This window comes from Anarhichas minor, unplaced genomic scaffold, assembly GCF_050575085.1.
Source record: "Anarhichas minor isolate MPS153535 unplaced genomic scaffold, ASM5057508v1 ptg000004l, whole genome shotgun sequence".
NCBI classification, from domain to species: Eukaryota; Metazoa; Chordata; class Actinopteri; order Perciformes; family Anarhichadidae; genus Anarhichas; species Anarhichas minor.
The window spans coordinates 12236286-12249569 of NW_027466450.1; the positions used below are offsets into that span (position 1 = coordinate 12236286).

Below are 13284 nucleotides of genomic sequence, written 5' to 3' on the forward strand. Positions count from 1 at the left end.
GTCACATATGTTTTTGATTTGTAGAAAACGGGCCGGATTTATACACACCTTAATCTGGACTCACACGTGTAACATTTTGTAAATGTCATGTCTCCTCAAAGTGGATTTCACTGCCGTCCTCAAAGGTTTACTGTGGAGGACAATTAAGGAAACTGGAAACGGTGGCATCTATTTGTACCATCTTTAAAATGTGGTGGGCTGGGTGTGCTGCTGATCCAGCTGATGGCACAGACAGATACAGAAAAGGGCAGGAGTGTCGCTGCCTCCCTCTGGTTGCCATGGTGCAGTGTGTGGAGAGACGGACATTGTGAGTATAGTGAAAGGAGACTGAATTATCATTCAGCAGAAGGCTCTGACGCTGTGTCACCACGATCCAGGTAATGAATTGTATCGGCCTTCTTGCACACACAGGGAGGGCAATAATCTCCCATCAACCACCTTCCTCTGCGCAACAAGTGACAGACGTCACACTGTTGATCGACTCGTCAGGTCAGTGGCCACGTGTACCGCGGAAATATAACAACCGTGCCAGTTTGATGACGGGTTGAACGGGCTGCAGTGGGATCTGCTGTGGCCTCAGAAAGGGACACAACGTGGAAATAAGCCCCCTTTATTCAATATCGATTTACATTTTTATATAAAAATTACTTACATTTAATACATTTCTTCAAAATACAAGCAGCCAAACGACATACAAATCAAATACAAAATTATAAAATTTCTTATATTTATCATCTTTCCTGTAGTATCAGATGTGTTGATAATAACTCCTAATAACCTTTCATAGCTGTGGTAAATCTCTTTCTTCGTCTAAATCTGTTATTCATCTGTTGATATATGAGACCTAGAAAAATATGGTATTCAGCATCTGTCTTTTCAGTGTACAGTAGAGGATCTGGGAATCTGATCGGAGAACATTCAAGGGCGGCTTCAATCTCTTTCACCAAAAGATAATGTGATATATCACGTTAGAAACGGGGCAGATGGAGCTGGAAATCCACAGATATGAAAAAGACAGGATAACATAATGTGTGAGAAAAGATCACGTTGATAGTATGGCCTTCACTGGGAATCCAGTAAGTAGATCCTTCAGGTACCGAGGAGAACAAAAAAAAAAATACAAAACCTCAAAAATATAAAGCTTCAGTGCTTAGAGGAGAAGCTTTGTGGTCCGATACGTCATATGACATGGAAAAGAAGAAAAATAATTTAGCCTTAGAAACATTCCACGTAACTCTTCTCAACGATACTTACATTTGTTCAGAAAAATTGAGCCGACCTGCCTTCGCTTATCTTCACAAAACGACACACTGTCCGGATTCCACTTAAACTAGAAACAGTTATGGGTACAAATTTATAGCACTGCAAGGTTTAAACTGTGCACAAAGTGTGGCTTGTGGTGTTAATAAAGTGTTTGCACATCAGCAGCTTAACTTCAGTGTCATAATTTATGTTTGACAAACATTAGAACAGTAAATGGAAAATAAATCTCTTCAGCACACCGACGAGGACATTATGCTGATGCTAAACCAGTAAAACCTAAGAGCCTCGTAGGAAAGAGAGACATTCTTGTTTCCTCCTTTATATTATACATTGTCCAATGTAGTAAAAAAGAAGTACAAAGTGTAAAGTTAGGCTATGCGGCGGTTTCATGAATTGTCCCCTCTAGTTTCTTTGGGAGTAGCTCTCTCCTCTCATCAATGCTGATGACTGGCTTCCGGCAGTTTTGCCCGTCGATATAGATCTTTGCATACACTGGGTTGGAGTAGTTCATGGGCTGTAAAGGAAAGAAAAAAGAAGATAGAAGAAAATATATATTTATATAAATCCCTTCAGAACAATGAGATTCTTAAAGCTGCATTAATACATTGTTGTTGTTTTGGAACAAGCTGAGAACACAACATCTGTCAGATCATCTTGTTGTTGTGGCAAAAAAACGTGAGCAAACGTTTTTAATTAAAGCCAGTAGGTACGATACAGCATCATCATTCATCTGGAGTCGTGTTTTGTACACTTGGTGAATCCAACTCTTTCAGCTCTGTTTTGGTCTCCACCGCCTCGTGAGAGAAACATCTGGCTCTTTGGCTGCTAAATACCTCACTATGTTCACTACTGTGGCTAGTTGCTAACTTTGTCAGTGTGCTGCTTTTTTTTTGTGGTGGGCAGGAAGCATACAGATTGAGGTTGATAAGAGTTTGCAGGTTCAGTTTGCAAAAAAAAAAAAAACAACGTGAGCTAAAAGTGACTAATTGTGTGTGGGTTCATTTCAGACAAAGTCCTGTTCCACATAACACAAGGGCCATTTTTTAGCTATATAGAAAAAAAAGGTTTTAGGGAAAGTCCACTGTGATCATCAAGGTTTTAAAGTGTTCTATCTATCTGAAGCAGTACAAAGAAAAGGACAAGACAAGACTCCTAGATGCTATTAGTGGATTGTTATTCAGCATGCAATAGTACGGTAACACACAGCAACATGCAGGAGGAAGCCAATTTAAACATAAATCCACGCAAAGCCCACTGTCTGAAGTACAGTACAGCAGTAGCTTTAAAAACTTTTTTTTTGGATGTTTCGGAAATGAAATGCTGATCTCACAAATGATGTAGGAAACAGATGAAGAGGACTGTGGATGTTACCGTGACTCACTTTGAGCTCATTTATTTATTTGGTACAGGTAGTTAAACGTTTGCCAGGTAACTGCACAGTGCACACTGCTTGCCTACATGAGGGTGAATTTGTTTTTCTAGAGGGCAAACACAAAGTAAAGTTTGGAACATTCACCTGTCCGGGGATTACCTCCTTGGGCACAGAATTGATGCCCAAGGTGTGAGGGTCACTGGATTTTACACACCAGCCCTGCAAAACAACAGGCACCACCTCCGTTTACAGTGCAAAGTTAAATTCACTAACACAGCTAACACCAAACAGTTTGTCGCATTATGACAACGCATAGCCGTCTACTTTTCATCCGTCGACAATCTTTTTTATAAATCAGGAAAACGGCTCCGAGTTTAAAGTAGTAGGGATTTGTCGGGGACCCGAGAGAGTGTTGTGGAATACATGAACTAGTTTAGATTCGAGCCAGCACGCCTTTGTTGAAAGTACAGCCAGATTGCACTGAGAATAGCAGATGTCAGAGTTGGCAGGGCAAGAAGCAATAGCATTAGGCTTGAAGCTCTAGCAGGTAAGCTAGATAACAACATCAGTAAAGGTGTTAAGATTCATTTGATATGCTGAGTATTAGTGTGGGGTTGAGGGCCATGAACAGAATAAATCACCAGCCAGGTGAAAAGCCCTCTTCGTTCATGGCACGTGAGACATTACTGCACACTACCGTATCTCCAGAAAACCTGATTCCAATTCCTTTTTGATTCTTCCCAACACTACATATCACATTGTCACAGCTATTGGAGCAGTTGAACTCAGAAATAAGATTGTTTGCTCAGGTTACACAACGTTTGTTGTATACACCCATGCACTTGCATTCTCGGCTGAACTATGTTCAGCTGGGAGTGATCGACAGGGTGTCACTAGTTTAATGGCAAGAGATGCGGGTTGCAGCAATAATCATTAGCAGGTGTGCTAAAGATTGACATCAATAAAATCAGCTCCTCTCCTCTCCCTTTTCAAGCGCTGCACTATTTATCTAGGATGTGTAAGAGGACATGATTGAATATGGCTACTCGAGTTCTTAAAAAAAGTAATGCACAGCACTTTTCATAAACGCGTATGCTGATAAATTAGATAAAATGTCTGGAAATAGTGGAATTCCTGTCAAATGAGTTCTGAGCATACTGACAAATTCACACAATAGCTACATATAGATCCAAGGAGGATTTACTAAAGATAATACAACTTGTTTCTAACTCGATAAACTGCAATATTTCTCTAGTACATTGGTTATGTTGGATCTCTTGTTTCAGATCCATCCTGTAAAAAAAGTACACATGATATGGTATAACTTAAATCTGTTATCCAGTCAATAACATGAATAACCATACGGCTAGGGAAATGATTTCATGTCAGAGTAAATCAGCGAACGAGCTCGCAGCATCTTACAATATAACAGGATCAAATAAAAAAGGTTTCTTGTTGAAACTGAATAATTTGACACGTAGTGATGATGAAAACAACATGGAAGATATCATGAGAAGGATCTTGTTAAAAACAGTTAAAATGAGAAGCTGAGCACGTTTATTTTTTGCGGTTAGTTTATCATTGAGCTCATGAAGCCAACCTTGTGAGGGTCCAGCGTGAAGTTGGGTCGCAGCAGGCTGCCTGCATCAGCGTGGTTGTCGTGGTCCACTTCATACATGTTGTATGTCGGGTTCCCGATCTCCACGTTTATCCCTCCGTTTGTCATGGGCTGCCTCTGGACACGTTTTCCCCTGAGGTGTGCGGAGCCAGGAATCATTAACATGATACACAACATATGCAGGTCAACATGCTGCTCAGCTTCGGCCCAGCTCCACACAAACAAAAAAAAAAAAAAATCACATCATACTGCTTGGCACACTTGGAGTACCAAACTTTTTCTGGACCTGAAAGCTGAATTATAATCAGAGGCTTAGTGCAGAAGTCAGGTGTTGTGCTGAACATGTTGAAAGAAACAACAAACTTTTCATTTATAAAGCAAAGCTGTCCATTCATCTTCAAAGCTGCACAGTGTTGGATCTCTCGTCATCTGTTGTCGCTTAGAAGCCTCTTTCCTATTTATATTCTATTTATTTATTTATTTTCTTACCTTTGCCTCCGTCTGCAGATGAAAACACCTGCTACCACCATCACAATCAAGATTATCAGCAGGACCAGCGGCACAATGATAGCTATGCTCCCTAAGAGACGGACAGAGGAGAGATGGCGTGGAAAGATGAGTAACGACTGAAAGGAGCTGAGATGGGCTCAGATAGTGACACGTTGTGTGTAAGCGTGCCTGACTGTGGCTTTAAAAAAAGGGCCTCCTTCTTTTTTCCTTGGGCTTTGTATAGACGGCACATTTTACTCTGTTTTCAGAACAGCTTCCCAGTAGGCCTACATACGGTCTATGCAGTAATATTGATGTGAATGAAAAGAGTCTATAATAATAATAATATAGGTAATAATAATTTTGAACACCTGCAAATATCTTAGTAAGGAAATGAGGACTAGCAGAAGTCCCAACGGTGATGTGGTATTTAGAACGTTTCAATGTTTGACTTAAAATGAATTTGCAGACAGAACATTCACTGAATACATACAAGGTAAACCTGCTTAGGTAAAAGGCTTCTCTTTTCAAATACTGCAAACTGGAAAGGTTGGATGGAGTTCAGGAATTCTTTAGTTAGGTTGCCAATCAGGACCAAGTCCAATTGTGTGGTGTGAGTTGGATTCGGTATAAACCTCCCTGTAAAAATGTGTGGATGCTTGATAAGATATGATCATTTTAGATGTACAAACATGGAATGCGGGCACTGTAGTAGCGATATACATTTATTCATACATACAGGAAACTGTAAGGTTTTATAATTAGACTTGGAATACTCACCTCCTCTGGTGTTGTCCGATCTGCTGCTTTTAGGGGCGGGTCTCTCACACTGTGTTCCTGCCCAATTGGCTGAACATCTGAAGGAGGTCAAAAGAGAGTCAAAATAATCTACCATTAGAATATGATTCCTAGCAGAAACCTGCTGTGAGAACACCTTTACAAAATGAATTACACTATGATGTGACCGTGGCTTACAGATACAAACACATTATGATTCAGTCTTGCTATGAAAGTGCTTTGATCCAACACAAACAAAACACCACCTGGAGAGAGAGCACTATGTGTATACACATGTTGTGTCCATAAACAGTGTGTGTGTGTGTGTGTGAATTTACATGTTGAATATTCAGTGTGGAAAATATCAAAGGATGACAGCAGGACAACAAGTCGTCATCTCATTTGTGTTCCAATGGGATTCGATGGGCGTGATGTATGACCCTCGTTAGAGGAGGTGATATTTAATTTCACACAACTGACGCAGATGGGTCTGTAAAGCATGAGTGATCTGGTGGGTGCGACTGGATGATGACAGAAAGAAATTACTCTAAATGACATGCACTCTAAGAACATCAGGCTATCAAAAATAAGAATGCAGCCCCATACAGCCAGGAAATGAATCACGCCCTTGTTGAACGAAATGTCACAGCGACATGAATTTTAATGGGAATTTGGGAGCAATGAAAAGACTAATTCTTTAAGAAATAAAGAAATTCTCTTAACCCGGGTTTAAACACTGATTACTGATGAGTTGTTCAGCCTAGCATGTTGTCTGCATTCGTGATGACTGGTCGATAACATCTTGAACTTGCCTTCATGCAAAGGTTGCAAATGCACAGAAAATGATGCCCACATCACACAGACAGTGCCAGGTTTTAGTTCATCCCCTCCCGAGTCCTGTGTGCTGGGTGACGACTGCATGAGATGGGTGTGGCAGTGAGGGGCAGCAAAGGTACAGAGTCATGCAGCAACTGATAATGTAATAAGTGCCACATCAGCGAATACTTGCTCAGAATGTAACACTGTTGGTAAAAAATTGAGCTTTAAGTAAAGGATTTTAGTTTATTATGAAATAAAAAAATATAAATATTTTACTACTGAGGCCTAACTGCTGCTGCTACTATTGCTACTACTACTACTACGGATAATAATACAAATAATAATACTTATGCTAAAAATAATATTAATAAAAAGAAAAGACATTTTGGGGAACATGCTTATATGCTTAGATAGATGAAAGGATTTACATACAGTTATAGCTGTTACTAATCGTCAGTTACTAAAGTCATCTTACGGTAATAAGAAATTTACTTTACAAGCATACTAATTACAGTTAATAAGATAAACTGTCCTCCTTTGAGCCAGGGCAGTGTGACAAAACGCATTTCAATCAAAATAGAAAGTCATATCATATTTACTAAAGACACACTCCAGTCATTTTCAAATGGATGAAAATAATTTCAAGAGAGACAAAGAGCTTTTCCAAAAAGATTTAAATGTGATCATAATCTAGTAAAAAAATAACGTCATTATACTGTCTTTCAGTTCACTATTTTGGCTTACTGTTTGACAAGTCATTATCTTATTACACTTATTACATGATAAGTTGCTACAACTCGGCACTGTGACAAAGAGCCCAAATACTGGACTAAGGCTGGAATGGAGCCGGATGGAGTTGGGGTGGGGGTGTGGACAAAAAGGGGTGAGTGGGCTCTGAATACAGCTGGAGAGGTGAGAAGGACCTACTTGCAGCGTGGTTTGTTAAGAGCTGTTAATGTGCACATCCCCTCATTCTGACAGAAGTAATCGCAGGGGTTGGCCAGCTCATCACAACGTTGGTTCTTGAACCCTGACGTGCAGCTGCAAAACATTGTGTTGGGAGTGATAAAAGGGCCCAGAGAATGTATATTGCTGCTTGATGAGTGGAGACTGACACTGCAATCTCTTTCAGCAGCTTCAGTCATAAAATATGAGTAAGTCAATGTTGTGTCTGCATCAAGCAAATTAGCATAATAAATAATATGAACACAAGTCAACTTTACTGCTCACCAAGTGAGAGAACATCTGCAAGAGAAGTGTCTGTTACAGCGGTCACACCTCAGAGATGTGTTTTTTTCTTGAGAAATAAGGTGTTTGATTGTAATAAGAAGACCAACAGAGATTTTTGGTCAATTCATATAAAAATGTAATAACCAAAAAAAATTCATTTTGACAAAATTTTAGCTGAGGAAGGCTACAAAATATAAAAAGAGAATAAAATAAAATATAAATATCTAAATGTATAAGATGTATTAAAAACACAATCATAGAGAAGATACTGTATTGTGAATATCACATTCTACCACATACACAGAAAAACACATACGGTAATGTCAACCGTCAGTCAACAGTCTGTTACTACGTTATACATAATATATTCAAGAAACACAATCACTTTAAAATACATGAAAAATGCGTTTATATAGAGAGCCGAAATGAAACCAGAACTTCCGGTTCCTGTTCCAGAAGAAAGCCCCTTCAAATCCCATTAGCATTAACAACACCAACGACAAATACATCCAACCTTGGAAACAGAGACTTAGTCAACAGTATGTTGTGTGGCTTGCCTCATATGTTAAGATAAGGATTTGTTTAATAATTCAGCTCTTCTGTTTGTCTTGGAATAAAGAAAGAAATGTTGAATGAGAGGCTGCACTGAGGTGAGGAGGTTTTAACCCGGAAGTCGTGATTTCAGCTCTCTATACTTTTGCAGTTTCATAAACAATATTGAAAATTGTTTTGCGACTTGTTGAACGCATTTGACCCTGTGTAAACATATCAGTGTCACATTTAGTTCAATAGGAATTTATGCATCCAAATGTTTGAAGACTTAAAATAGGATATATTGGGAAACATAATCCATACAGTGAGAGAGTAAGCTACATTTTTTTTGCATGTGGATAACTCGTTCTAAACTAAACTCTAATAATAAAACCATATTACATAATTATATTTGAGAAGAATATGGGACCTGTTCCATTGGATCCTGTATGCCAATCCTGTAAAGACATCTTTAAAACGTTCTATCATAGTCGGTCTGGACAGAGTGTTATTCAGAAATAGAATGAAGAGTCAAAGTGACACATAAACATTGTGTCACATCAAGAACATCTTTTCATCTGAAAGAAAGTAACGCTATTGTACACACATATTCCAAAGCCAGCTTCTCAGCGACATCATCAGAGATTAGTCATACTTCAGATAAAAATACTGTTGTGGTTATCTACTGATTGACAACACAATTGTTGAAGTAAGTGAGATTTATTTACATTTTGGGGGGAAAAAAATCTGTTATATAGTTGAAATGCTTTTCAAGAATAATTTATGAATAAATCTCAGTAAATAACCGTGAGAGCTTGGGTGTTTATCAATGGCTGACTTGAATCATACAACTCTATTCAATATTCTTTCAGTGTTTAATGCGAGAATCATCTTTGCAACTGATGCAATTCTGCCCTGCAAGGTTTTTTTTGCTTTGGGAAGGCTTGATGAAATACGCATTTACTCAGAGTATTAAGGGCAAACATTATGATTTCTTGACACAGACATATCCATCATCTCACATAATCTCTGTTCTGTTCTGTGCAGCAAATAATAAACCACATTATCAAGATCGATTAACCTCCTCGAATAAGATCATTTGCATAGAAATTGATTCTATCTCCTGGAATGTGTGAGTGATGACCGCAAAATTTCAATTTAACTACGGTGGACAATGGGCAGTTAAAAAGAAAGAGTTTGGCTTTTGAAAAGGATTTCCAATTTCCTCCTTGGAGAGATTTTCAACACAGCACTGCATGTGATTATAGTTGAGGTGGTATTAATCTATGGCCAGCGCTTTGAGTCGTCTTTCACAATAATTCCCCCGTGTCTGCCAGTCAAGCTTTTGTCTGTTACAAGTTTTTGCCATTGGATTTCATGGCGTGTCCTAACACTGACACATTCCTCAACTTCCTTTTTTTAGAACTTCTAAAACCTACTACTGAAGAGAGTCAGAGAGGCCTGACATCAGCTCTTAACTGCAAGGAGGAACAGTGTGATATGTACAGAATGGCAAGCTTTGAAGGGGCTTTGAAACCCTTTTTTTATCTGCCTAAAAACCTTAAGCCACAGTGAGGTGTCACACAGCATACGATGGTGTACAGGCACTCAGCTCCCTGCTGTGCCATGGCCTCCACATAGTGACATCAAATCTTCCCTCAACTTAAGGATTTCTTTCCAGAGGAAGACATCTATCTTGTTCTCCGAGCAGGGAATTGGTACCCCTAGGTGATTTTTTTTAGTGTTGCTTCTAAGGCCAGCCTTTCTGGGGCACAGAGCCAGCATTTGAATGGAGACAAGACAGAGTTTGAATAACAGTGGAGAACATTCGTTTTTTTTTTCTCCCCCACTTTCCTTCACCCATTAAGCAGTGACTTACTGACAGAAAGGCAGGTTGGTGTCGGGGTCCAGGTGACAGGTGCCTCCATTGTAGCAATATCCGTCACACAGCTGACAGCTCGGTGCTATTCTGCCATTTGTGCAACTGGGGGGGATGAAGAAATAATGGATGCTAGCGACAAGCAGACAACTAGACTTTTACAAGAAGAAAATTTGTCAGTATTGGTTTTGTCAAACATATTCATTATTCATATAAAGCGGGAGAGTTCACCTAGCTTATAATTCTTTGAGTTTACCACAACCTTAATTGCTGTAGGGTGTGTGGCCCAATACATTTTTCAGATTTAATCAAATCAATTAATTCCTGCAGATACAGCAACTGAGCCTTGAGGATACACTGAGGAACTGATGGTTTTCCTTAAATGGAGAGGACCATACAGCCCGGGCATTATAGCAAAAGGGACGAGGGACAAGAAAAGTGAGCAGATACCAAGCACTCACTTGCAAACCACATCTCCTGTCTCCTCGTTAATGAGGCAGGGAGCTCCGTGGCAGCGAAGACACTTGTCCACCTCGCACTTGTTTCCCTCAAACCTCGCAGGACACACACACTCCACGTAGCCGCTGCTGGATAGCGTGCAGGCCTTGGAGTTCACACAGTAGTGATGACAGATGTCTGTTCCACAGAAAGAGAGATAAAAAAAAGAGAGAGAGAGAGGGTAGTGTGTAATGAGAAACTTGGAACATAGTTTAAGCTGGTCTGATTAGAATTGTACAGGGCTTTAATGGGACTCAATTACCCACATCAAATGACATCTTAGCCACAGATGAAAACATATCACCCCTTGGGCAGGCAACGTTAGGAAAATACTAATGATGTGCGGTTGAAATTGTTTTCCCGCAACCCATTATGACAAAGCATTGCAAAGAAAATACATTATCACGTCAGCACAGAAACACCCAAAGGATTTTTTGATGGTTTTGATTTTGTTTATCTGCAAATAGAGGCGAATGTGATGTTTGTGCAAAGAAAATACTTCAGGGGGTTGTTTTTGTTCCACACTCTGCGTGTGAACTTTGAAACGCTTAGTTCTATAGATTTCATGCGGCATAACTGAATTCAAATCAATGCTTTGTTGTGACTGTTCTTGCGGTTGGACTTGAACGGCTAATGTCAATCATATTGAGGCCAAGTTCATGACCTGTATAATCTGTTTGTTGTTGTGTTTGCTGCCACAAAAGCAATGGGTGCAGGACTCACGGTAAAGACAGCGTTCCCCAGTATATTCTGCCATACAGCGGCACACTGGCTGGTTCCCCTGAGTGATGTCACATGTTCCCCCGTTTAAACAGTAGTTGTCACAAATCCTCCTCTCACAGAATGGCCCTGAGAAACCAACAGGACAGCGGCATGTAGGCTTACCTGGACAAGAAAAGGGAAGATTAAGAGAGCATGTTAAGAGCAAAACCAACAATGCAATCATCCTACTGACAAGCATTGCCCGTGTATCCAAATCCTGACATAGTTTATTTCTCTGTGCCATAGACCACCAGTGTTGTTGCACATGATCCATTTTCTGTCTCACATACACTGTCCTGCTGCTGTGAGTACGTTCCAGCGCTTATATATAAAAAATAGTCCCCAACAAATGCACTTCCTGTTTCAGTAACCTTGCAACATGGCCCAGCTGTTTTGAAAAACAAACCTTTTTCAAAATAATCGACATACTCGTGACCTGATTTATGAGCTTCCATGCTTATGCATGGACCATCAATCTGTCAATACTAGTTACATGTTGTATGGAAATTATACTCCCATAGTCACCATGACAGGTGCTAAATAGAAGCAGTAAAAAAACATCCAGTACTTTGGTGAGAGTAAAGGCAAAGATACATCCTTCCATCCATTATTTTTAGACACATATTCATGTATGGGTCAAGGTGACCACCAGTTGGCACCTATGGAAAAGAAGCAAGCGTGCCCTTTCTCTCAGTCATGCCCTCCAAGTCTATCTAGGGGATCCCAAATCATCCACAGGCCAGACATAATATGCATGTAATTCCTCCAGTGTGTTCTGGCTCTGCCCACGGTTTTCTTGGATTTCAGACATGTCTGGAATATTTCTAACAGGGAGGCAGGGAGCATCCTAATCAGATGTCCAAAGGACCTCAAGTGGCTTACACATGAGGGAGTGGTGTTCTACTTAGTGTTTTTTAATATATATATTTAATTCCCCAAGTTTTAATAGCCTTTTCGATCTTACATATTCCTATATTCCACACCTGAGAGAAAAAGCCATCCCCTTAGCAGCTATGGAACCTACATCCCCATAAATAAGACTTGTGGATCAGAGACATCCGAACCAGTAACACCCCTCAAGTGATTGCCAGTCCAGCAATTTGATTGGTCTTAAACCACTTGACAATTTAATAAAACCATTTTAGCGGTGAGCCCAGGCATCCTGTAAAAGAAACACGCTCCGGAGTCTGGTGCTGCACCATAGACGTACAGTATTACAGCTCCCCAAAAGTGAAGGCAAGACATATAGATCAAAAATGAAAGAACACATAATATAAAATGTTCTCTAAGATGGTTCCTGTCATTTCCTGAAGTTCTTATCACGCTCGTGTTTGTTCAAGTGTTAATTTTTCTGATAAGTCTGGTTTTACTTGGTTATTTGGTGCTATAATAAAAGGAGTGTGACGTCATGATTGACAGCTGTGAATGAAAGCTGCTCTGAGTGAAGTAGTTGCGGAGGCTCGTAAATTGTACATAGAATAGGAACGTCGAGAGAAGATTTAACTTTGACTTTCCACACTCACAAGCTGTGGCTGTGCCTGTGTACGGCTCGGGCGGGTGTATGGACGGAACTTTAATACTGCGGCTCCAGCCCCCGATTACTACTGTGCAGACTCTGGCTGCAAATGACGTCAACAGCGCAAAATGTAATCGTCCGTATTTTGGGGGTATTGTTTTGTTCTCTGTAACTCCTTAGCTATTGTATGACTATTGTTTGTTCACCAGGTAGTTGCTAACTTTGTCTGTGTGCCATTTGGTGCTGGGCTCGTAGTGATGGGGACACATTACAAATATACTTAAGTGTGTCCCATTTATTTTTTGCAGTTTTGGTGACTGCAGTTACTGAGCACGATAGCAACTACTTCCATATAAGCTTTGTGCTGCGCCCCACTGCCCTGTTAAAGTGGAATGAGTGTGATGTATTTTTAGTAGGAGTAACACATTATCAGCAGGTGGAAATGTTTCAGTAAAATCAGTTCTTCATATATTCCCTCCACAAGCAGTGCACTCGCCACAATTTACTCACACTTTCATAATGGACAGGCA

The 13284-nt window shown here is 40.0% G+C and overlaps 1 protein-coding gene across 1 annotated transcript in view; it reads right to left on the reverse strand.

The window, feature by feature from the left end:
* Positions 1–1424: 1424 nt before the first annotated feature.
* Positions 1425–13284, reverse strand: part of lrp1bb (low density lipoprotein receptor-related protein 1Bb) — a 230752-nt gene continuing 218892 nt past the window's right edge. Inside the window, exons 83-91 of the mRNA XM_076109566.1 lie at positions 11200–11361; positions 10440–10614; positions 9979–10083; positions 7266–7379; positions 5523–5599; positions 4743–4833; positions 4236–4386; positions 2780–2854; positions 1425–1777 (exon numbers count right to left, since the gene is read on the reverse strand). Coding sequence (XP_075965681.1) covers positions 1637–1777; positions 2780–2854; positions 4236–4386; positions 4743–4833; positions 5523–5599; positions 7266–7379; positions 9979–10083; positions 10440–10614; positions 11200–11361 — 1091 coding nt within the window. The 3' untranslated portion in view covers positions 1425–1636. The remainder of the gene's footprint in view (positions 1778–2779; positions 2855–4235; positions 4387–4742; positions 4834–5522; positions 5600–7265; positions 7380–9978; positions 10084–10439; positions 10615–11199; positions 11362–13284) is intronic.